Source organism: Somniosus microcephalus, chromosome 10 (genome assembly GCF_052327205.1).
Source record: "Somniosus microcephalus isolate GS21.2 chromosome 10, FLI_Smic_1.0, whole genome shotgun sequence".
Taxonomy (NCBI): domain Eukaryota; kingdom Metazoa; phylum Chordata; class Chondrichthyes; order Squaliformes; family Somniosidae; genus Somniosus; species Somniosus microcephalus.
Window position 1 is genome coordinate 212,577,785 of NC_140996.1, and position 23,553 is coordinate 212,601,337.

Below are 23,553 nucleotides of genomic sequence, written 5' to 3' on the forward strand. Positions count from 1 at the left end.
CCCACAGGTGTGTACACACCCGTAGGGGCCTCGCAAGTGCCGGTTTCAGCCATGCGAGGTCCATGCGCTGAAAACCCGACACTTCCAATCTGTCAAGAATCCTCTCGACAGATCCTCCGCCTGCCCTGGAGAAGGGCCTCCGCGGGTGGAGAGTTCCACTTTCTGCACAACCTCCGCCCGCTGTAAACCTTAAAAAATCTTACGCCTGGTAAAAGCACGCATAAGGCCTGCATTTACCAGCATAAGAGCTTAAAAAAATTTAAAAATACATTTTTTCCCCCACTCACATAATTTAAAAAATACTTTTAAAAAAGGTAATTTTATTTTTAGCCCCGTAAAACTTTAATTACCTTTTTCAAAAAATTACATTTGTTTAAAATATTTAATTTAATGTAATTTTAAATACGTGATTTAAAAAATATATATATTTAATGTTTAACTGTGTTTTTAAAATGTGATCCCCATCCATACGTTTGACAGGTCTGTGCGAAGAGACCTGTCAAAAGTATGAAGGGGGATTCCCGTCTTTGATTGGTTCCCCATGGCCCACATGATCCCAGGGACACTTGCGAACCGCCTGCGCCCCTGGGTTACCTGGGCTTCTGCGCACGCGCACCAGCAGAGGCCCAGGATCGCAAGTGTCGAGACCTACGGAGCCAGCAGGTAAGTGCATAGATTTTTCCCGATCAGAGGCATCTGCACGCAGGAAGCCTCCGATCGGAAAATCCGGCCCAATGTGTTTTATAATATTTAAGATTTAGTAGAAGATTGTTGTCCAATACATTAGCCACTCGCCTCATGTGGTTAATTGGGAATCCAGATGTGACAAATTATATTTCAGATTAGTTCATTAGAAATATGAGTAATAAGACACGGCACATGACCTCAATACTCATATTTGCACACCATGTGAACTTGAACCTTTGTGTCTCTCTGTTGGTAGATGAAAAGCATAGTACACGAGTGTTTTTTAATCGTTGTGTGTGCTTTACTTCCTCAGTTACTGCTTATCTGCTAAAATATTGGGCCATGCGGGCCGAAAATGCCAGGCTTCAGCACCATGGGAACACCAGCAACATCGTAGGGTGGAGGGGAGCCGTCATCATGGTCACCGCTCCTGGCCAGCAGGTGAAAGCAAGTCCAACCGATTAACGAGCAGCGAAAACAGGGCAGGTCACGGCAAAGGGGCAAGCGGCATCCAACTGGATGGCGAGCAGGCGGTAGGTCAGACGTATCTCGGTGTGCGGCTCAACCTTCTCAGCAATCAACTCTGATGAAGTCAAATTATCGCTCCCAACTGCTGGGCAGAAAAACCGAGAGGAAGCTGCTCTAAGATGTGCCGTGCCTGAGAAATTCACGCGAGGAAATCAAACTTTGGTGAAAGAGAAAGACTGAATTGAATGGTGGTAAATGTTTCTTAAGTAAATATACACGAGGTACAACTACCTGTATTGTGTGCAAGGTATTTCCTATTAAAATTAATGCATGTGGCTAAAACACCCGTAGCTGGCCAATGATTTCTACTGGCCAACATTGCAGTAGAATAATTAATTAATGAAGGACATGCAACGCGTTCAGAAATTAAATCAGATGCAAAAATAGTTCAATTTTCCGAACACCTCAAGTAACCTTCATTTCATATCCTTCAAAAAAAAAACGATTTATTAAAAAAGCACACACTTTGGCAGCGAGTTATGTGAAATATTAGTGGTTGGTACTTACTTCATATGCTTGCGGACTTGTCAAACACCGTGCGATAGGACCACACCAGCTGGGCAGAGTGGCGGTGAGTGGAGGACCACTGTGTGTTAAGATCGGCTTCAGATAACTGGAGGTTTTCCTGTTAAGGAAATATTCTAAGAAATGCCAAACAAGAAAAGGAAACTTTAACATTTGCTAAACATAAAAGATTCTGAAGGGGCTTGACAGAGTAGATGCAGAGAGGATGTTCCCCCTCGTGGGGGAATCTAGAACTAGGGGGCATAATTTCAGAATAAGAGGGCACCCTTTTAAGTCGGAAATGAGGAGGAATTTCTTCTCTCAGAGGGTCGTGAATCTTTGGAATTCTCTTTATATATTCAAGGTGGAGATAGACAGATTTTTGAACGATAAGGGAGTCCAGGGTTATGGGGAGTGAGCAGGGAAGTGGAGTTGAGGCCAAGATCAGATCAGCCATGATCTTATTGAATGGCGGAGCAGACTCGAGGGGCCAAATGTCCTACTCCTGCTCCTACGTCTTATGTTCTTATGTAAATGCCTTGTGTTGTGTCTCAAGGGGTTTTATACCCTTACCTATATAACAATTAAGGAGGACTCAGGGGTGGAGAGTTTAGTTAACGGCCATTTTATTTACAATTTGCTTCTTCACTCAATGCACTACATTTCCCATAGTGCATTGCAAATCACCACTGCAGTATCCCATGTGGGACAATTCTAATACACATTCAAAATACACAACATATTTCCTCCCCCTTAAAATAGAATGTCCACAAAACAGAATAACTGAAAATGACTAACTTTGGAAGAGAGGGTAGACTGCCTCTACACTCCGCTAACCCTGGGGATTATTCTGCCCCATGCACACCGGTTAGCACTAACTGTAACTAAGGCGCTCTGGAGGCTGCCTTTCTCTTTGGGGGTAACGCCTAGTCTCAGGAGCAGGCTCTGGCTGGCTCTCCCATGACCTTGCAGGCGTGGCTTCCTCCCTCGATGGCACAAGAGTGGATGGTGCCACCGTCTCAGGGTCGGACGACCAGTCCCTGCTGGAGCCCCCCGCAGGTCCTTGATCCCCTGTTTCTTGGGTTACCTGTGGCGACTGTCTTGGCAATAACTGGTTTACATGCCGTCTCCATGTTCGGTCGTCTCCGGTGCGGACTTGGTATGAAACGGGGCCCGTCTTTTGAATGACCGTAGCCAGGACCCACCGCTCCGGGGTGGTGTAGTTACGCACGAGGACTTTGCCCCCCACCACAAAATGTCGTTCTTTGGACCTCTGAGCTCGTCTGCTGACTTGATCCTGCTGATTGGCGTGCACCACTGCTTCTGTGGACGTTGGCCTCAGCAGGTCAAGGCGTGTCTGTAGCTGCCTTCCCATGAGTAGGTAAGCAGGAGATGCTCCAGTCGTAGCATGAGGCGTGTTTCGGTATTTCAGCAAGAAAGCATTCAGGCACTGCTTTAGGAGGAGCATCACTTCTTGCCGCTTTCAACGCGCGTTTCAGCGTTCTGACAAATCTCTCCGCCAATCCATTCGTGGATGGATGATAAGGCGCGGAGAACGTGTGCTGGATTCCATTGCTCTTGAGGAACTCCTCCATCTCCTGGGATGTGAACTGTGTTCCATTGTCGGTTACGATCTGCTCCGGCAGACCAAATCGCCCGAACATCTCTCTGAGTCTCGATGGTTTTCTCCGTAGTGGTAGTGGACATTACTGCAACCTCCGGCCATTTGGAATGGGAGTCCACCGCGACCAGGAACATCGCTCCTTCCACTGGTCCCGCGAAGTCCAGATGGATCCGTTGCCACAGTGTCGCCGGCCATTCCCATGGATGCAGTGGCGCTGCTCTTGGCGTATCCCTGGTTGTCTCGCACGATGGGCATGATTTCGCTTCAACTTCAATTTCATGATCCAGACTGGGCCACCAGAAGTAGCTTCGTGCCAGCTCCTTCATCCGGACAATATCACAATGTCCTGAGTGCAGCTCGTTGAGGACATGTTTCCGCAGCTTTGGTGGTATGATCACTCGCATGCCCCAAAGGAGGCATCCTGACGTGACAGACAACTCCTTCCCTCTTGACAGGTAAGGTAGGAGCTCAGGTGGTGCGTCTGACACCCGTGATCCGTCTCCTCGCATCACCCGATCCAGCACCTTGGATAGCGTAGGGTCCACTCTGGTCTCTTTCTTGACCTGCCGGGCCATGACAGGGGCATTGCTCACCATGTCAAAGTAGAAAATCTTCTGCTCACAGCCTTCAGAGGGCACAGGCAGCGGAAGTCTTGACAATCCGTCTGCATTGCCATGTGCTGCTGACCTCTGGTATTTGATGTTGTAATTGTGAGCGCTTAACATCAGCGCCCAGTGCTGCATCCTGCTGATCCGTCAGCAAGGTGAATTTCCTTCCGAACAAGTCGTGATGGAACTTTTTGATTCCAAAGATGATGCCCAAAGCCTCTTTTTCGATCTGTGGGTATTTCACCTCCGCCTTGCTCAGGGACCTTGACGCGAATGCAATCGGCTTCGCTTCGCCTGAGGGAAAGATGTGGGACACGACCGCGCCGACGCCATAAGGTGACGCGTCACAGGCCAGCTGAATCTGCAACGACGGGTCAATGTGCGTCAACACTCTGGGGTCAGTCAAAGCTGCTTTGGCTTTCTTGAATGCAGCTTCGCACTCCTTCGTCCACGCCCAGGCCTTGCCCTGACACAGCAACTCATGTAATGGCTTAAACAGTGATGCCAGCTGTGGAATAAACTTTCCGTAATAGTTCAGGAGACCTAAGAATGACCGCAGCCGGCCGACATTTGTAGGTGCAGGAGCGTCGGCAATGGCTTTCACTTTCGACGGTGCTGTGTGTAGGCCGTCCGCGTCGATGACATGGCCTAGGTACTCCACTGATGGCTTGAAAAATTCGCATTTGTCCTTGCGAACGCGTAAGCCATATTCTTCAAGTCTTCCCAGTGTCTTCGTCAGGTTCTGCAGATGCTCGTTGTCGTCCTTTCCTGTGACAAGGATATCGTTGAGATAACATTGTACCCCTGGAATGCCACTTAAGAGCTGGTCCATAGCCCGCTGAAACAATGCTGGTGCTGACGTTATACCAAAGGGTAGGCAGCAGTACCTATAGAGGCCCTTGTGGGTGGTGATGGTGAGGTACTTGTGAGTCCTCTTCTACATGCATCTGCAAGTAGGCTTGGCATAGATCAATCTTGCTAAACTTCTGACTGCCTGCTAGACCCGCGAAAAGATCTTCAATGGGGAGGGGGTACTGTTCAGTTGAGAGCACAGGATTCACTGTTACTTTGAAATCTCCACATAAGTGAACCGCGCTGTCACTCTTCATCACTGGTACCACGGGCGTGGCCCACTCTGTGCGAAACCAGCACCAGGACCCCTATCTTGACCAGACGCTCCAGGTCAGCCTCCACCTTTGGTCTGAGGGCGTAGGGAACGTTCCTGGCCTTCAGGAATCGTGGCTGGTTGTCAGGCTTCACCTTGAGTTTGACCGTAATCCCCTTCATACTCCCCAATTCTCCGTCAAAGACAGCCGCATGCTTTGTCAACACTGCCGCAAGCCCCACCTCTTCGACTGACACTGCATTCACTTTTTTCCAATCCAGATGAATTTTCTCCAACCATGGCCTGCCCATCAGGGATGGATAGTCACCCTTGACCACGTAAACTGGCAGCATCACGGTTTGTCCATTAAGCTCCACCTTGACCTCCGTCTTACCCAGCATTAGGACTGTTTCCCCAGTGTAGGTCTTTAAGATGAGCTTGGCCGGCGTCAGTGATAGGTGGTTCAGTTTTTCTTTGAATAGCTTCTCTGAAATCAAGGAGTCAGCGGCCCCCGTATCCAGCTCCATTTTGACCGGTATTCCCTCTAGTAGTGGAGTGACTCCATAGCCTGATGAGCCTCCATTCACCGTTAACACATGGAGATTCAGCTCCCCATCAGAGTCTGTGTCACTGTCTTCCTGTTCTTGTTTCACCATGTGTAGGTTTTTCTTTTTAGAACGCCAGTTGGATGTGTTTCCTTGTTTGTTTTTGTGTGTCTCTGTGTAGGATTGTTTGCTTTGCTCTTTACACACACGTTCAATGTGTCCTTTCTTTTCACATTTCCGACAGGTCAGGTCTTTACACCAGCAGTCAGATGGCTGATGACCTGACCTTCCACATCTGTAACACTCTCTGGCGCCCCTTGCTTATCCAGTGTAGCTGCTACCCTGTGCACTCTTGTTGCAGCCCCCAACAGCTGTGCATCTTTATTAGCGAGCTCCACTGCTGATTTAAGCGTCAGTTTGTCAGTCGTGAGCAAGCGCTTTTGTGTTGCTTCACATCTTAATCCACACAACTCACAATGCTCAGTTAGCTTCTTTAGCACTGCAACATATTCGGCTATGGACTCACCCTCCCCTTGGTTCAGTTTGTGAAACCTGAACCTCTCGGCAATCAGCAGCGGCTTGGGTGCGAAATGTGTTTCCAAAACTTCCACAATCTGATCATATGTCTTAGCGCCGGGCTTATCTGGGTGCATCAAACTCCGTAACAAGCCAAATGTTTTTGCTCCGATCACACTGAGGAATGTCGCCACTGTCACGTCATCTTTAACGCCATTTGCAGTCATGAAAAATCCGAAACGCTCTGTGTAAGCACTCCATTGCTCCGCCATTTCATCAAATGGTCCAAACGCTCCGGTTAGCATAGCCATTTTGTTTTGTTTTTTTTCTTTACAGTCCTTTTCCTCCACTTCGTTTCACTGTATCGTTACTCTCCCCTTCTTATTTGTGTAACACCGAACCGCCACCTTTACGAGACGATTGCATCAGCACTAAACTGCGGGCGCGCCATTAAGAAAAGACAGGAACTTCTTACTTTAAACATCGCCGATTCCAGTGCAAAGTGATGCGCAAGTCCGTCGTCCTCATCGCCAGTGTTGTTGTGTCTCAAGGGGTTTTATACCCTTACCTATATAACAATTAAGGAGGACTCTGGGGTGGAGAGTTTAGTTAACGGCCATTTCATTTACAATTAGCTGGAGTACCCGGCGTTGCCGAGGGAACTGAAGAACCCTCTGCCATGTTTATAAAACTGTTTATAACACTGTTGGGATTTAAGAACTCTTGCTAAGCACCCAGGAGGTGGTTCTTTAACTTTGTTTTTTGTTAATGGGGATCGCCAGTAGCCATATACACCAGGTTTTACAGTTTTCCTTCTATGTGAATTTGGAGGTAGAAAGCAGAATTATAATTTTGCAATGTTATCATTGACATTAATGAGAGAGAGAGAGGGGGAAGGAGAGAGAGAGAGAGAGAGAGAGAGAGAATGGCTGACCAAAACCAGATTAGGCTCCCCCCAACACATAATAATACACACGGGCACAAATGACCTAAAGGCCCAGCAGAAAGAGGTAGCAACATCGCTCAGAGCAGTGATTAGGAAGGCAAGCATTACATTTCCAAACACTAGAATCACGGTTTCCACAATATTGCCGAGAACAGGCTTTAACAGCAACACAATTCATGAGATAAATGCCAGCATAGCAAGAGACTGTGAATCAAAGCACAACGTGCACCTGGCCCAACACCCCACCCTCGATGAGGAATGTCTTTACGACCACGTCCACATCCACAGGAAACGAATATCGATCTTTGCTAAAGCCCTGAAGGACGTCGCTTTTAACAGGGTCCATACCCAGACCCCAAGAGGACCCCCTCCCCGACCACCAGAGATCAGCGGGGTACATACCACTACAGAGACCACCACCACACCAACCGAGACCAGAGAGGATCCCCATGCACAACACCAGACCTGCACCACTCCTGTCCCACAGGGGAACAGGACCGCTCCCAGCCAGACAGAGGGAGAGATGCACAGGACGTACGCAATACCTCAGACAGAGACAATCCATTAAGAGACAATAAGCAGACGTGCAGCAGCATCTACTTCCGCCTTATGGATCAGAAAATGAAAAAAAATCAAGGACTAATTAATAGAAAGAACTGTAACCAAGTAGTATTAACATTTATAGACAACTGAGATGATTTTTTTCCCCACATTTAGACACGACAAACACATATCATTCTTTAACATATCATAGTAAAAGATCAAACTTAACATGAAATCCTTATATATTTCGACCTGGAATATCCAAGGTCTACGCTCTTCGGTGCTCGACGTGAAGAGTAGGACCCCAGAGTTCATAGATGAAACTAAAGATATAGATATTATCATTTTACAGGAAACTTGGTATAAAGGAAAAGGACACACTGGCCGTCCCCAAGGGTACACAGAGCTGGTGGTCCCCTCCAATAAATTACCAGGAGTAACCCAAGGCAGAGACTCCGGAGGCATACTGATTTGGTTTAAAACAGAGCTTAGGAATTACATCAAATTTATAAAAAAGGGCGAAAACCACATGTGGCTCAAAATTGAGAGGGAGATTATCTCTAACACCCAAGATGTTTTCATTTGCGCACTCTATATCCCCCCAATGGAATCCCCGTACTTTAAAGAGGACACCTTTTCCAACATTGAGGGGGAAATTATCCAATACCAGGCCCTGGGGAACGTGTTGATCTGTGGTGACCTCAATTCAAGAACTGGAGAAGAACCAGACTTCACCAATAATCAGGGAAACAATTACATATTCGGGAATAACCACTTCGATATCCCTTCCCTTCCATACAGGCATAACTGCGACAAGCAGACAAATACCAACGGAAAACATCTCCTGCAGCTCTGTCGAAGCCTGGGTCTGTACATTGTCAATGGTAGATTCATAGTAGACCTCCTAGGAAGATCGACCTACTGCTCACCTCTTGGCTGCAGCACCGTAGACTATATGATTACGGACTTGGACCCATCCTCTTTCAGAGCATTCACAGTCAAACCACAAACAACACTGTCAGATCACAGTCAAATTACTATGTATCTTAAAAAGACAGAAACAAACAACACAGAAACACAACCCAGTAAACTGTACAACACCAAAAAATCGTACAGATGGTCCAAAAACGACACGGAAAAATACCAGAAAGCAATTAGCAATGAATCAACTCAAGCTCTCTTGGACACCTTTCTGGATAACATATACACTCACAATAAAGAAGGCGTAAACCAGGCAGTGAATAACCTAAACAATATTTTTGATAATTTGGCAACAAGGTCAAACTTGAAAGCTCGCAAGAACAAACCCAAAACAAAAAACTATGAAAAATGGCTTGACCCAGATTGCCATAACATGAGGAAAAAACTTAGAAAAATATCAAACCAAAAGCACAGACATCCAGAAAACGAGGAATTACGCCTTACTTATTGTCAGACACTAACACAATACAGAAACACACTTAGAACCAAAAAAGAGCAATATATTAAGAATACACTCAGCTCCATTGAGGAATCCATTGATTCCAATTGTTTCTGGGACAACTGGAATACATTACACAAAAAACACGACGAATTGGCCATTCAAAATGGAGACACATGGAAAACCACTTTGAAAAATTATACCAGAAAAACACACTAAGGCCAGAGCAACACCAAATATGCAAAAAACTGGAAAAGCTAGAAATGGCCATAAAAGATAACCAAAACCCGCTAGACTCCATAATAACAGAAAAAGAACTTTTTGAAAAACTCAAGGACCTGCGACCAGGAAAAGCTTGCGGGGCAGACGGCATACTAAGCGAGATGATTAAACACACAGACGATAAAATGAAACTGGCTATCCTAAAACTCTTCAACTTGGTTCTGAGTGTCGGTTACTTCCCTGATATCTGGAACAAAGGACTCATAACGCCCATATATAAAAGTGGGGACAAAGTCGACCCAAATAACTATCGAGGCATCTGTGTAAACAGTAACCTGGGGAAGGTATTCTGTAGCATCATAAACAAAAGACTTATAAACTTCCTTGAGGAGCACAATGTCTTGAGTAAAAGCCAAATTGGATTCCTGCCAAACTATAGAACATCAGATCATATCTTTACCCTACAGACCCTAATTGACAAACACGTTCATCAAAACAAAAGCAAAATCTACGCATGCTTTATAGATTTCCAGAAGGCTTTCGACTCCATCTGGCATGATGGTTTATTCCTGAAACTTATCGAAAGCGGGGTAGGGGGAAAAACATATGATGTAATTAAATCAATGTATACAAACAACAAATGTGCAGTTAAAATTGGAGACAAACAAACAAAATACTTCCCACAGGGGCGGGGGGTGATGCAGGGCTCGCCAATCTCACCGACACTCTTTAATATTTACATAAATGAATTGGCAAAACTACTTGAACAATCTAGAGCACCCGGCCTCACCCTATATGAATCCAAGGTTAAATTCCTCCTCTATGCAGACGACCTGGTTCTGCTGTCACCAACTAAGGAGGGTCTACAGCAGAACCTGGATCTGCTGGAGTCGTTCTGCCAGACCTGGGCCCTGACAATAAATCCCCAAAAAACCAAAGTCCTTGTGTTCCAGCAAAGATCCAGACATCAGGGACCCAAAATAAATTTCACACTAGGAACAACCAAAATTGAACAAACCACTAACTACACATACTTGGGCTTAAAAATCAGTTCTACGGGAAATTTCAAACTGGCTGTGAATGAACTGAAAGAGAAAGCAAGAAGGGCTTTCTATGCCATTAAAAAATCAATCCAAATAGAAATCCCAATTAGCATTTGGCTCAAAATTTTCAAATCAGTAATTGAACCAATTGCACTCTATGGCAGTGAGGTGTGGGGACCGCTAACACAACAAGAATTTGCAAAATGGGACAAACACCCAATTGAGATCCTACATGCAGAATTCTGTAAAAGTATACTCTGGACTCAAAGGAAAACCGTAAACAATGCATGCAGGGCAGAACTAGGTCAATATCCATTAATAATCACTATCCAAAAAAGAGCCACCAAATTTTGGAAACACCTAGAAATGAGCAACCCCCAATGCTATCACTACGAAGCCCTGAAATGCCAAGAGAGGACCATAAAGAAGAATACCCTCAGTCAACTAGTCCTGGGACTCAGTGAAAACAATAACCAGCCCCAGGACAGTGACAGCGTAACACAATGAATTCGACCCAACACAATCGTCGCAAAGCAAAAGGAAAAATATCTGTCATATTGGGCAGAAACAACAAAAACCCAAAGCAAACTCAATTGCTACTTGGCCCTAAACAGACAATACAACATGGCTGATTACCTGACCATGGTAAAGGGTAGCAAACTGAGAAAAACCTTGGCAATGTACAGACTTCGTGAACATAGCCTGGCCATCGAAAAAGGTAGACACAGGCAGACCCGGCTACCAAGAGAGGACAGGATATGCTCTCACTGCAGTCAGGGAGTGGTGGAGACAGAGATGCACTTCCTCACAGCTTGTAGAAAATATCAGGGCATAAGGGAGAATTTCTACCCAAAATTCACAAAAATATGCCCGGAATTCAGAAATTTGAATGACGACCAAAAACTCCCATACCTACTAGGGGAAGAGAGAAATTGCATAACACTAGCGGCACACTATGTTACAGCTTGCCATAAACAGAGGGACAACCAGTAAATATAAGAAAAGAGTATATATAAATTATATGAAAGTATATATTTATACACTCGGGGATATATCTGTTTATACACTGTATGGATAGATCTGTATTTTTGTGAACAAACATGAATGTTTTCTGATGCTTTGGTAACATAAGGTGTAACTTGTCATGCCAATAAAGCGATTTGAATTGAATTGAATTGAATTGAAATTGAGAGAGAGAGGGGGGAAGGAGGAAGGAGAGAGAGAGGAAGGGGAGAGAGAGAGAGGAAGGGGAGAGAGAGAGAGAGAGAGAGAGAGAGAGAGAGAGAGAGAGAGAGAGAGAGAGGGGGGAAGGAGAGAGAGAGAGAGAGAGAGAGAGAGGGAGGGGGGGAGAAAGAGAGAGAGAGAGAGAAAGAGAGGGGGGAAGGAGAGAGGGGGGAAGGAGAGAGGGGGGAAGGAGAGAGGGGGAAGGAGAGAGGGGGAAGGAGAGAGGGGGAAGGAGAGAGGGGGAAGGAGAGAGGGAGAGGGGGAGGGAAGGAGAGAGAGAGAGAGAGAGAGAGAGAGAGAGAGAGAGAAAAGGAGAGGGGGGAAGGAGAGAGAGAGGGGGAAGGAGAGAGAGAGGGAGAGAGGGGGAAGGAGAGAGAGAGAGAGAGAGAGAGAGAGAGAGAGAGAGAGAGTGAGAGTGAGAGAGAGGGAAGGAGAGAGAGAGGGGGAAGGAGAGGAGAGATTATCATCGATAGTCTCAAACATACTATTGATGCAAATATAGATGCAGTACCTTATCTGGCAGGCTCACAATATGCATTAATCTGCCATCTAATTTTATTGGCGAGTTACGAATTATTTTTCTCTTCTTAGTCCCCTATCCTTTTCAGGTCTTTCTATAGCAGGTGTCACACTCTGGCTGAGACAGCAGGCAGTCGATCTGCCCCAGACCTCCTGGAGAAGCCAGCACCAGAAGATATGAAGGAACAGTTCCTAATATTCTATCTCCCCTTGTGAGACAGTGATTGGTATCTGCTCAGTACTAGTCCTCATGGCATTGGCAAGACAGAGAATTCAGCATGTGATGGGCACATCCTCTTCCAAAGCTCTGTCACTTTTAGACTTGACTCTTCCAGTGTACTCTTCACTGGCCTCCAAGACTACACCCAACATAAACTCCAACTTATCCAACACTCCAGCATCCACATCCTATTCTTCACAAAACCCTGTTCATCCCCAATCCTTGTTGATCTCCATTGGCTACTGATCCTATAGTGCAGACTCCAGTATCCTCGTCTTAATTTTAAAAGCCCTTCTGCTGGGATTAAATCACCAACTGTGAAGTACATTAGGACACTTTGCTACACTGAAGGCACTATCTAAAGTCATCAAGGCTTCTTCGGCAGCGCCTCCCAAACCTGCGATCTCTTCCATCTAGAAGGACAAGGGCAGCAGGCGCATGGGAACACCACCACTCCAAGTTACACACACACACACACACTTACTTACTTCCAGGCACAAGCAATCGAATACCTATACACAATACAATGATAACAGCACTATCAAACTCCATGTGCTCAGGCCAAGGCAATCGAGTACCTATCACCAATGTCAGACATAACATTTCCTCCCCCTCACAGAATTTCAAACATGAAATGTAGTGACAAAGTCCTGTAGGTGGCCAGGGCGAGAACGTGTACGAACAGGCCGAGGTGCGGACTGGTGAAGAGCAGGCCGAAGTGGGGACTGCTGAGGAGCAGGCTGAGGCACATCTGCTTGGGAGTTGGCTGGCTGAGCCACATGTGCATCCCGCCACTCTGGGGGTAAGGCTTGGGGGTTAGGTCCGTATAATCCCGCATCAGGGGGTGCTGGCACCTTCCGAAGGCGGCTGGCATGCCACCGAGAGCCGTCAGTGAGGCAGAAAGTGGCTGGTCCAAGTTGGCGGCTGATTTGGAGAGGGGAGGACCAGAATGACGCCATCTTATTATTGCGGTGAGGCCTGCGGACTCTGACCCAATCGGAGACTGAGATGTTGGGCGCCTTGGCCCTCTTCGACTGGTCGAAGCGGAGTTTCATCTTCTCCTGCTGTCTAGCGACTGTGGCTTGAGCCGGTGGAGCAGGGCTCTGAGCTAGCGAGGGGCGGAGCCTGCCAAGGGGCATGAGCTCACGGCCTAGCATGAGGGATGCAGGTGAGACCCCTGTAGTGGAATGCTGGGAGGCTCTGTAGTGCAGCAGTGTGTGGAGGAGGGCCTTGTCAAACGCACACCCGTGGGATAGGTGTGCTCGGAGGCCATTTTTCAGTGTCTGGTTAAAACGCTCCACCCCCCCATTTGACTCAGGGTGGTAGTACGCTGTGCGAATGTGATGGATGCCCTTGCTCTCAAGGTAAGAGGAGAGTTCCAAAGAGACCATTTGGGGGCCATTGTCTGTGGTGATGGTCTTTGGATGCCCCCAGCGGGAGAAGAGGGACTCAAGGATATCAATGATGACCCGAGAGGTGACGGAGCCCACGGCAGTGACCTCTGGCCATTTTGAGTGCCGGTCATAGGTCACCACTAGGAACCGTTGATGGTGGGGGACACCATGGATCTCCCCGCAGACGTCCAGCTGCAGGTGCTCCCAGGGCTGAGAGGGCCAGGCAAGGGGTTGCAGGGGTGGGGGAGCTTGGTGGCCAGTCTTGCCACTTACAAGGCAGGCTGCACAGTCCTTGACCAGGGCCTCGATTTCCCTGTCGATACCAGGCCACCACACTAGGTCTCGGCATCGTTGTTTGAGCTTCACTATGCCCAAGTGGCCCTCGTGCGCCATGGATAAAACACGCGCACGAAGGGCACTTGGGACCACAGTGCAGAGCCCACGTGCAACACAGGAGTCATTCCAGCAGGAGAGCTCCTCTTTAACTCTGGAGTAGGCAGACAGTTCCTCAGGCACCTTGCGAGGCCAGCCATCTCTGATGAAGGTGCAAAGCTGGGAGAGGGCCGGATCCTGTTCAGAGGCCTCTTTGAGCTCCTGGAGAGAGACTGTGGTTTGGAGAGGCGTGTGCAGCATCTGGACGATATCCTGTTCCACATGTTCAGACCCGACGAGTGGGGCTGGGGCAGAGACAGTGCGGGAGAGCAGATCTGCAACAACATTGTCACGTCCTGGCATGAACTGGAGACTGAAATTGTATTGGCGGAGGCGGTCAGACCAGCGGTGTAGATGCAGTGGTCTGTGGCCCATGCCGGATGTCGACAGCAGGGCAGTGAGAGCCTGGTGATCGGTTCGCAGGGTGAAGGCACGGCCATACGTGTACAGGTGCCACCGCTCACATGCCCAGACGCACGCCAGCGCCTCACGCTCGCCTACTGAGTACTTCTGTTCGGTGGGGCTAAGGGCTCGGGAGGCAAAGGCGATTGGTTTCTCCACTCCAGTCTGTATCTGCGATAACACCGCCCCCACAGCTGCAGCGGACGCGTGGCAGGTGACGAGGGTGGGGCTGGCGACGTCAAAGTGAGCCAACACTGGAGGCGACGTGAGCTGCGATTTGAGGAGGCGAACAGCTTCCGTACAGGCTTGTGACCACACCCAGGGCTCATCCTTTCGCAGGAGCTGGCGCAGTGGGGCTGTGGTGGCTGAGTACTGGGGCAAAAACTTCAGGTAGTACCCAGTCATGCCAAGGAAGGAGGCAACCTGTGCTGCAGAGCTGGGTTCTGGGATGCTGTGAATGGCATCCACGTTTGACTGGAGTGGGGATATACCGTCAGCCGACAACCAAAACCCCACAAATTTGATCTCTGAAACAGCAAAGACACACTTTGCCATTCAGTGTGAGCTTGTGTTTTGCGAGAGCTGTGAAAACTCTGAAGGCGTTCGTCGTGAGTGGAGGTCGAGGGCCCATGCACGACGATGTCATCCAGGTAGATGGCCACCCCAGGAATGCCCGCGAGCACAGAGGACATCACCTTTTGGAAGCAGCTGGGTGCAGAGCTAAGTCCAAATGGCATCCTGGTGTACCAAAAGACGCCAGCATGTGTCACAAAAGCAGTGAGGTCCCTGCTGCTGGGGTGGAGGGGAACCTGTAGATAGCCCTGTCGAAGGTCCAGTTTCGAGAACAGGATGGAACCATAGAACTGCGCTGTGAGTTCCTCTGACGTGGGCAGTAGATACTTGTCCGGGATTACGGCCTTATTCACTGCTCGAAGATCGACACAGATGCGTAGACCACCTGACTTTTTCGTTGCGACCACCAGGTTGGAGACCCATGGGGAGGCATCAACTGGTTCGATGATGCCGGCTTCCAGTAGCTGCTCTAGTTCAGCTGTGACCCCGTCACGGAGAGCAAGCGGGATGCGGCGCAGTGGCTGAATGACATGGGTAACGGTGGAGTCAACCATGGGCTGGTGGGTGAAGGCAGTCAGGCAGCCCAGACCCTCGAAGAGTGCTGGCCATGTTTGGCGCCACGGTGAGGCGACGTGCAGAATCGCAAACCCGCCGGTGTCCAAGAGGTGAAAACCCAGGTCAGTGAAAAGATCCAGTCTCATCAGGTTAGCTCCTTGGCGTGCCACATGAAAACAAAAATCTGGCAAAACTTTTGTTCCATAGCGTACAGTGAGGTTGACTGAGCCCACTAGTCCAATTTTCGAATGACCATACCCGCAAAGGGTAGTGGAGGGCGCAGAGAGTGGCAGGGAGCTGAAAAAGCGTTTGAATGTGTCCACATTCAGCAGTGAGACGCTGGCACCGGTATCCAACAACAGCGGGATGCACACATCATTCAGGTTAATTGTGCACGATTTGAAAGCCACTACTGGCCCAGAGCTCACGTTGTGAATTATAGTGCTCGAAGACTGAGAGTGTTCATTTGTAGCAACCGGGGCAGAGCGGCACACATTGGCAAAGTGATTTTGTTTTCCACAATTGCAACAGGCTTGGCCGCGCGCGGGGCAATTCTGCGCTCTGGTAGCATGTGAACGAGATCCGCAGTTTCCACATGTTGCCACGGTAGCGCGCGTTGCTGCCGTCGCGCGAGCATTACCGTGTCAGGGCTGTCGGGGCCGAGGGCGCCGTCACGGGGTGTGTGTGCTAGTTTCACTGCACATTCGGCTGCAGACTCCACTTGAAAGGCAATGTTGACTGCCTGTGACAACGACAGATCGTCGGACTCGAGTAACAGTCTTTCACGCACTCTCACGTTGTTTGTGTGCTCTATTAGTTGATCACGCACCATCTCATCTTGTAATGCACTGAACTTGCACGAGCTAGCTAACCCCCTCAAATTAGCCACGTATTGATGCACTGAGTCGCCGGGAAGTTGGTGACGCTGTCTAAAAATGAATCGCCGCAGGAGGGCACTTTGTGGGGCAGAGAAGTGTGTGCTTAACAGAGCCACAGCCTCATCATATGTTTGGATTGAGTCTGCTGTGCATAATGTCCCAAGAACACGCTTGGCCCTCCGCTCCCAAGCAATGGGATAACAGTGCCTTTTTCTGAGCCGTACTCTCAGTTTCTAGTCCAAGAGCAATGAGGTAGGTTTCAAAGGACTGTAACCAGCGAACCCATGGGATCGGGGGCTCACCTGGTAGTGCAAGGAAGGGAGGAGGTGGTGGAAGAGAGATTTCAGCCATCCTTGTCGCCAAATGTTGCGTTTGCAAAGATAATCCAGAGACCGTGAGCAGAGTTCAGTTCATGTTGCTTTTATAATGGCTGCCACACACACACACTTCCAGGCACAAGCAATCGAATACCTATACACAATACAATGATAACAGCACTATCAAACTCCATGTGCTCAGGCCAAGGCAATCGAGTACCTAGCACCAATGTCAGACATAACAAATATATCGCCGATCCTTCATCATCGCTGGGTCAAAATCCTGGAACTCCCTCCCTAACAGCACTGTGGGAGTACATTCACCACACGGACTGCAGTGGTTCAAGAAGGCGGCTCACCACCACCTTCTTCAGGGCAACTAGGGCTGGGCAATAAATGCTGGCCTTGCCAACGACGCCCACATCCCATAAGTGAATTAAAAAAAATCTAAATGCAAGTAGTTGTGTTGTCTTCACAAACCTGGCCCGTCTCTGCAGGTGCTACACTCGGTCAGCTCCCTTAGCTCTTCCAACTCTGGAATCTCATTCCACTGTCCTTTAACCCATACCCATTAAAAATATATTTTTCAAATATTTAACCACTTCTCTTTTAGGAGCCCTGATGAATTCTGCTTCCACCACTGTTTGGGGTAGGCCATTCCGTGTCCTAACAACCCTCTGTTTAAAAACTTCTATTGGGAAGACCAAAGCCATTGTCTACAGTCCCCGCCACGAATTCCATTCCCTTGCCACCGACTCCATCCCTCTCAGCTTGAGCCTGACTGTTCACAACTTTGGTGTCCTATTTGACCCTGAGATGACCCCTATATCCGCTCCAACACCAAAACCGCCTACTTCCACCTCCGTACCATTACCCATCCGTGCCCTACTTCAGCTCATCTGCTGCTGAAACCCTCCTCCATGCCTTCGTTACCTCCAGACTTGACTATTCCAATTCTCTCCTGGTCGGCTTCCCATCTTCCACACCCCGTATAAACGTGAGCTCATTCGAAACGCCGCTGCCCGTACCTTAACTCGCACCAAGTCCCATTCACCCATCACCTCTGTGCTCGCTGACCTACAATGGCTCCCAATCCAGCAATGCCTCGATTTTAAGATTCTCATCCTTATTTTAAATCCCTCTAAGGCCTCACTCCTTCCCATCTCTAAAACCTCCCCCAAGATGTCTGCACTTCTCCAATTCTGGCCTCTTGTGCATCCCTGATTTTAATCGCTCCACCATTGGCGGCCGTGCCTTCAGTTGCCTCGGCCCTGGGCTCTGGAATTCCCCCTCTATCTCTCCTCCTTTAAGACGCTCTTTAAAACCTACCACTTTGACCAAGCTTTTAGTCACCTGCCCTAATATCTCCTTATGTGGCTTGATGTCAAATCTTGTTTTATAACACTCCTGTGAAGCGCCTTGAGACGTTTTACTAGCTTTTGTTGTTGTTTTGTTCTGTTGTTTGTGGTCTTAAATTTAGTTCTAGTTACCGAATCACTGATCAATGGAAATAGTTTATCTTGTTTTATCAAAACATCTCAATTTTGAATACCTTTACGGAATTTCCTCTTAACCTTCTTTGGTCTAACGGAAAAAGCTCCAGTTTCTCTAGTCACTCCTATCTAAAGCTCCTCATTCCTGGGAGCATACTAGTTTAAAGTAGAATAGATGCACTTAAAAAAAAAAAAAAATTCATTCATGGGATGTGGGGGTCGCTGGCACGGTCAGCATTTATCGGCCATTACTAATTGCCCGAGAAGGTGATGGTGAGCCGCCTTCTTGAACCGCTGCAGTCCGTGTGGTGATGGTACCCCCACAGTGCTGTTAGGTAGATCCAGGATTTTGACCCAGCGATGATGAAGGAACGGCGATATATTTCCAAGTCAGGATGGTGTGTGACTTGAAGGTGATGGTGTTCGCATGCGCCTATTGCCCTTGTCCTTCTAGGTGGTAGACAATGATCCCTCTAAGCTACGAGGGTAATGAGAAAATCCCGCACAGGCTGCTCACCGGCTTCGCCATTGTAAATACCACGTATGCACGGAAATTTAAAGGGACCACGCACTAAAAGAAACAGGCCGCACAGAACAAAACACAGCTTACAGGGTATTGGTGGAAGAGGTTGCGGGTTTGGGAGGTGCTGTCGAAGAAGCTTTGGCAAGTTGCTGCAGTGCATCTTGTAGATGGTACACACTGCAGCCACGGTGCGCTGGTGGTGGAGGGAGTGAATGTTTAAGGTGGTAGATGGGTGCCAATTAAGCGGGCTGCTTTGTCCTGGATGGTGTCGAGCTTCTTGAGTGTTGTTGGAGCTGCACTCATCCAGGCAAGTGGAGAGTATTCCATCACACTCCTGATATGTGCCTTGTAGATGGTGGAAAGGCTTTGGGGGAGTCAGGAGGTGAGACACTTGCCACAGAATACCCAGCTTTTGACCTGCTCTTGTAGCCACAGTATGTGTGTGGCTGGTCCAGTCAAGTTTCTAGTCAATGGTGACACCAGGATGTTGATGGTGGAGGATTGGTAATGCTGTTGAATGTCAAGGGGAGGTGGTTAGACTTTCTCTTGTTGGAGATGGTCATTGGCTGCCACCTGGTGGGTCTGTCCTGCTGATGGGACAGGACATACCCAGGGATGGTGATGGAGGAGTCTGGGACGTTGGGTGAAAGGTCCCCAGATGTTAATGAGGAGGACTTTGCTGGGGCGACAGGGCTGGGTGTGCCTTTGTTGTACCTGAATCCAGTGCCCAGATCGATGCCGAGTGGGCCGTCCAGTTTTATTCGCGAGAGATTTTCATAGCGCTTTTGGCTTGCGAGGCCATTTCAGAGGGCAGTTAAGAGTCAACCACATTGCGATGGGTCTGCAGTCACACATAGACCAGACTGGGTAAGAACGGCAGATTTCCTTCCCTAAAGGACATTAGTGAACCAGATGGGTTTTTACATCAATCCGGTAGTTTCAACATTACTGATGGCATTTAAATTCAATTAATTAAAAACTGTGGTGGGATTTGAACACATGTCTCCGGATCATTATTCCAGGCCTCTGGATTACTAATCCAGTGACATGATCACTATGCTGCCTAAGAAGAAGAATTTCCTCTAACAATGCCCTTGGTTAACATGTTTCCTTTGTGTGTTATTTCAACAGTTCTGGTTTTGAACAGGTTGGTGACAACATTTAATTAGGAATTTCACACCAACATGCTGACTAATTCACCGCCAGAAGCAATGAAACCCGAATGGTTTTTTTTTTAAGATCAGCCACTCTTTTTAAAAAAAAAGCACAGAAAATCAGATAATTCAGTTAGTTACTCCCCATCCCACCAGCAGTAGGCAGTGGAATAATCGCTTTAACTGATGCTAACAAAGCCACTCAGAAAATAACCCTGCAGTAAAGTTGCAGCATGTTGGACAATCTAGTAAAGCATGTTCAAGTCACTTGTTCCAGGAAAACATGCTGTTTCTATTGAAAGTAATCCAAAAGAATTACCACACAACCCTTCTGTCCAATGAGCATAAACATCTGTGAAACAGCTGTGCTGGTGTGAGATCCCAATATAAACTTGAACACAAGCAGGTTGGTAAACAGTTTTTTTTTTCCTGAATACAATAGCAAAATACTGCGGATGCTGGAAATCATGAAATAACAACAGAAAATGCTGGAAACACTCAGCAGGCCAGGCAGCATCGAGGAGCGAGAAACAGAGTCAATGTTTCGGGTCGGTCACTCTTCGTCAGAACTGGAAAAAGTTAGAGAAGTAACGGGTTTTAAGCAGGTGCAGACTGACGTAAGAAAACTACTAGGCACTTGGTCTAAGCATTAAACAAAGCTTTAATCAACTGTTTTACAACATGGAGATCTAGTTGTGTCCTTCCCTAGTTCCTGTTGAAGGATGTCCTGAGCAAGCTGGGCCCATGCCCGAGTATTTATACTCTCCCTGGACAGCGCCACCAGCAGGCCGCTCAGTATTATTTCATAAATCATTTTCACATGAATGACCATGACAGCTGTCGCTGATTCTGCCATCCCCATTTGCAACATTTAATCTCTCCTGCCGTCCATCCTAGCACTGACCGTCCCTGTTGTTCCTTCCTCCCCTCCCCCCCCCCACATCCCTTTTCCCCACCTCTGCATGCTTAAAACCCGTGACATCTCTAACTTTTTCCAGTTCTGACGAAGGGTCACAGACCTGGAACGTTGACTCAGTTTCTCTCTCTCTCTCCACGGATGCTGCCTGGCCTGCCGAGTGTTTCCAGCATTTTCTGTTGTTATTTCAGTTTTTTTCTGAACTTAGGACTAATTTAACCGCCTTTAAAATTGGGCTCTTCCTTGCCGCTTTCTCCCCACACATTTTTTTGTTGTTGAAGGCTGTAACTCCTTTTGGAAAGATGATCTACAGCCCCACCCCCCTGGCACATTGTTTCAAACATTCTAACAACAAAAAAATTACAGATCGTCAGGGAGAGGGAATTTAACGCGGATAAGTCCAAAGTGATACATTTTGGAAGGAAAAACAAGGAACAGGAGTATACATGAAATGGAAAGCACGGATGGGTATGAATTAACAGAGACCCCTGGGTTATAATACATAATTCTCTGAAAGTGCCAGTAGATAAAAAGGATAAAAAAGGGCAACAGAATTTTAGGCTTTATAATTAGGGGCATAGAGTACAAGAGCAATAGCAGTCAGGATAAGTTCATACGAGCCAATGGTTAGGCCAAAATTAAAAGTACGATGTCCAGCTTTGGGCAGCTCATTATTCAAAGAATATTAATGTCAGCATAGAATGTAGAGCATAGTTTCACCAGAATGATAGCAGGGACGAGAAACTCTAGTTATCAGAAGAGACTGGGACCATGTCCAACAGAGCAGAAAAGGTTAATAGGAGATTTAATGGAGTTTTAAAAAAAAATTATGAAGGCTTTTGATGTGGTGAATAAGGACAGACTAAGTCCTCTGTTTGGAGAGTCAGTGATGAGTTGTCATTAGTTTAAAATGGCCACCAAGAATGAGGAGTGAGGCAAGGAGAAAGTTATTTACATACAGTTTTAAGAGTATGGAGTGCCTTGCCACAGTGAACAGCTAAAGCAGAGACAATTGAATCTTTTAAAGGGAAATGTGAATAAGTATCTGAAGAAGACCTGATTGAGGTGCACAAAATTGTGAGGGGCACAGATAGGGTAGATAGAAAGGAACTTTTCCCCTTAGTAGAGGGGTCAATAACCAGGGGGCATAGTTTCAAGCTAAGGGGCAGGAGGTTTAGAGGGGATTTGAGGAAAAACTTTTTCACCCAGAGGATGGTTGGAATCTGGAACTCAGGGTGGTAGAGGCAGGAACCCTCACAACATTCAAGCAGCATTTAGATGAGCACTTGAAAGGTCATAGCATACAAGGCTACGGACCAAGTGCTGGAAAATGGGATTAGAATAGACAGGGCTTGATGGCCGGCACGGACACGATGGGCCGAAGGGCCTCTTTCTGTGCTGTATAAATCTATGACTCTAAGAGGGAGGTAGGGGGTGTAAGGAGAAAGCACGGCTGTGGGATTAGTTTTGATTTCCTCCAGCAAAGAGCCATCGCTGATGCAATAGGCTAAATAGAAACTTAGAAGATAGGAGCAGGAGTAGGCCATTCGGCCCCTCGAGCCTGCTCCCCCATTCAATGAGATCATGGCTGATCATCCAAATTCAGTACCCTGTCCCTGCCTTCTCCCCATATCCCTTGATCCCTTTAGCCTTAAGAAATATATCTAACTCCTTCTTGAATATATTTAATGAATTGGCCTCAACTGCCTTCTGTGGTAGAGAATTCCACAGGTTCACCACTCTCTGGGTGAAGAAATTCCTCCTCATCTCTGTCCTAAATGGCCTACCCTTTATCCTTAGACTGTGACCCCTGGTTCTGGACTCCCCCGCCATCAGGAACATCCTTCCTGCATCTAGTCTGTCTAGTCTTGTTAGAATTATATAAGTTTCAATGAGATCCCCTCTCATTCTTCTAAACTCCAGCGAGTATAAGCCTAATCGACCCAATCTCTCCTCATATGTCATTCTTGCCATCCCAGGTATCAGTCTGGTGAATCTTTGCTGCACTCCCTCCATGGCAAGAACATCCTTCCTCAGATAAAGCAACCAAAACTGCACACAATACTCAAGGTGTGCTCTCACCAAGGCCCTGTACAATTGCAGCAAGACATCTTTGTTCCTGTACTCGAATCCTCTCACTATGAAGGCCAACATACCATTTGCCTTCTTAACTGCCTGCTGCACCTGCATGCTTACCTTCAGCGACTGGTGCACAAGGACACCCAGGTCTCATTGCACTTCCCCTTCTCCCAATCTATTGCCATTCAGATAATAATCTGCCTTCCTGTTTTTGCCACCAAAGTGGATAACCTCGCATTTATCCACATTATACTGCATCTGCCATGCATCTGCCCAATCACCCAACCTGTCATACTGGAGTTTCTCAGCATCCTCCTCACAGCACACACTCCCACCCAGCTTTGTGTCATCTGCAAATATCCTCCTTCTCCACTGTAAGCTTTTATAGTTCGATTTCTTTGTCCATTATTTTAATGGGGACATCAAGGAACTTGGACTGCAATATGTACAGCGTAATCTCAAGGCCATGGGCTCTTAATGTAGGATTCTAGCATTTGATCCAATTTAATTTTTAGGCCTACATTGGTGCAATATTTGGTCATTTTCAGGGTGCGTTTTGTTGTGTATGTAATATGTGTGCTAC

The 23,553-nt window shown here is 47.5% G+C and overlaps 1 protein-coding gene across 2 annotated transcripts in view; it reads right to left on the reverse strand.

Annotated features, from left to right (window-relative positions):
- Nucleotides 1-23,553, reverse strand: part of slc9a7 (solute carrier family 9 member 7) — a 191,383-nt gene that overhangs the window by 9,486 nt on the left and 158,344 nt on the right. For both annotated transcript variants that reach the window (XM_085999575.1, XM_085999576.1), the window contains one exon: nucleotides 1,723-1,828. In XM_085999575.1, coding sequence (XP_085855701.1) covers nucleotides 1,723-1,828 — 106 coding nt within the window. The remainder of the gene's footprint in view (nucleotides 1-1,722; nucleotides 1,829-23,553) is intronic.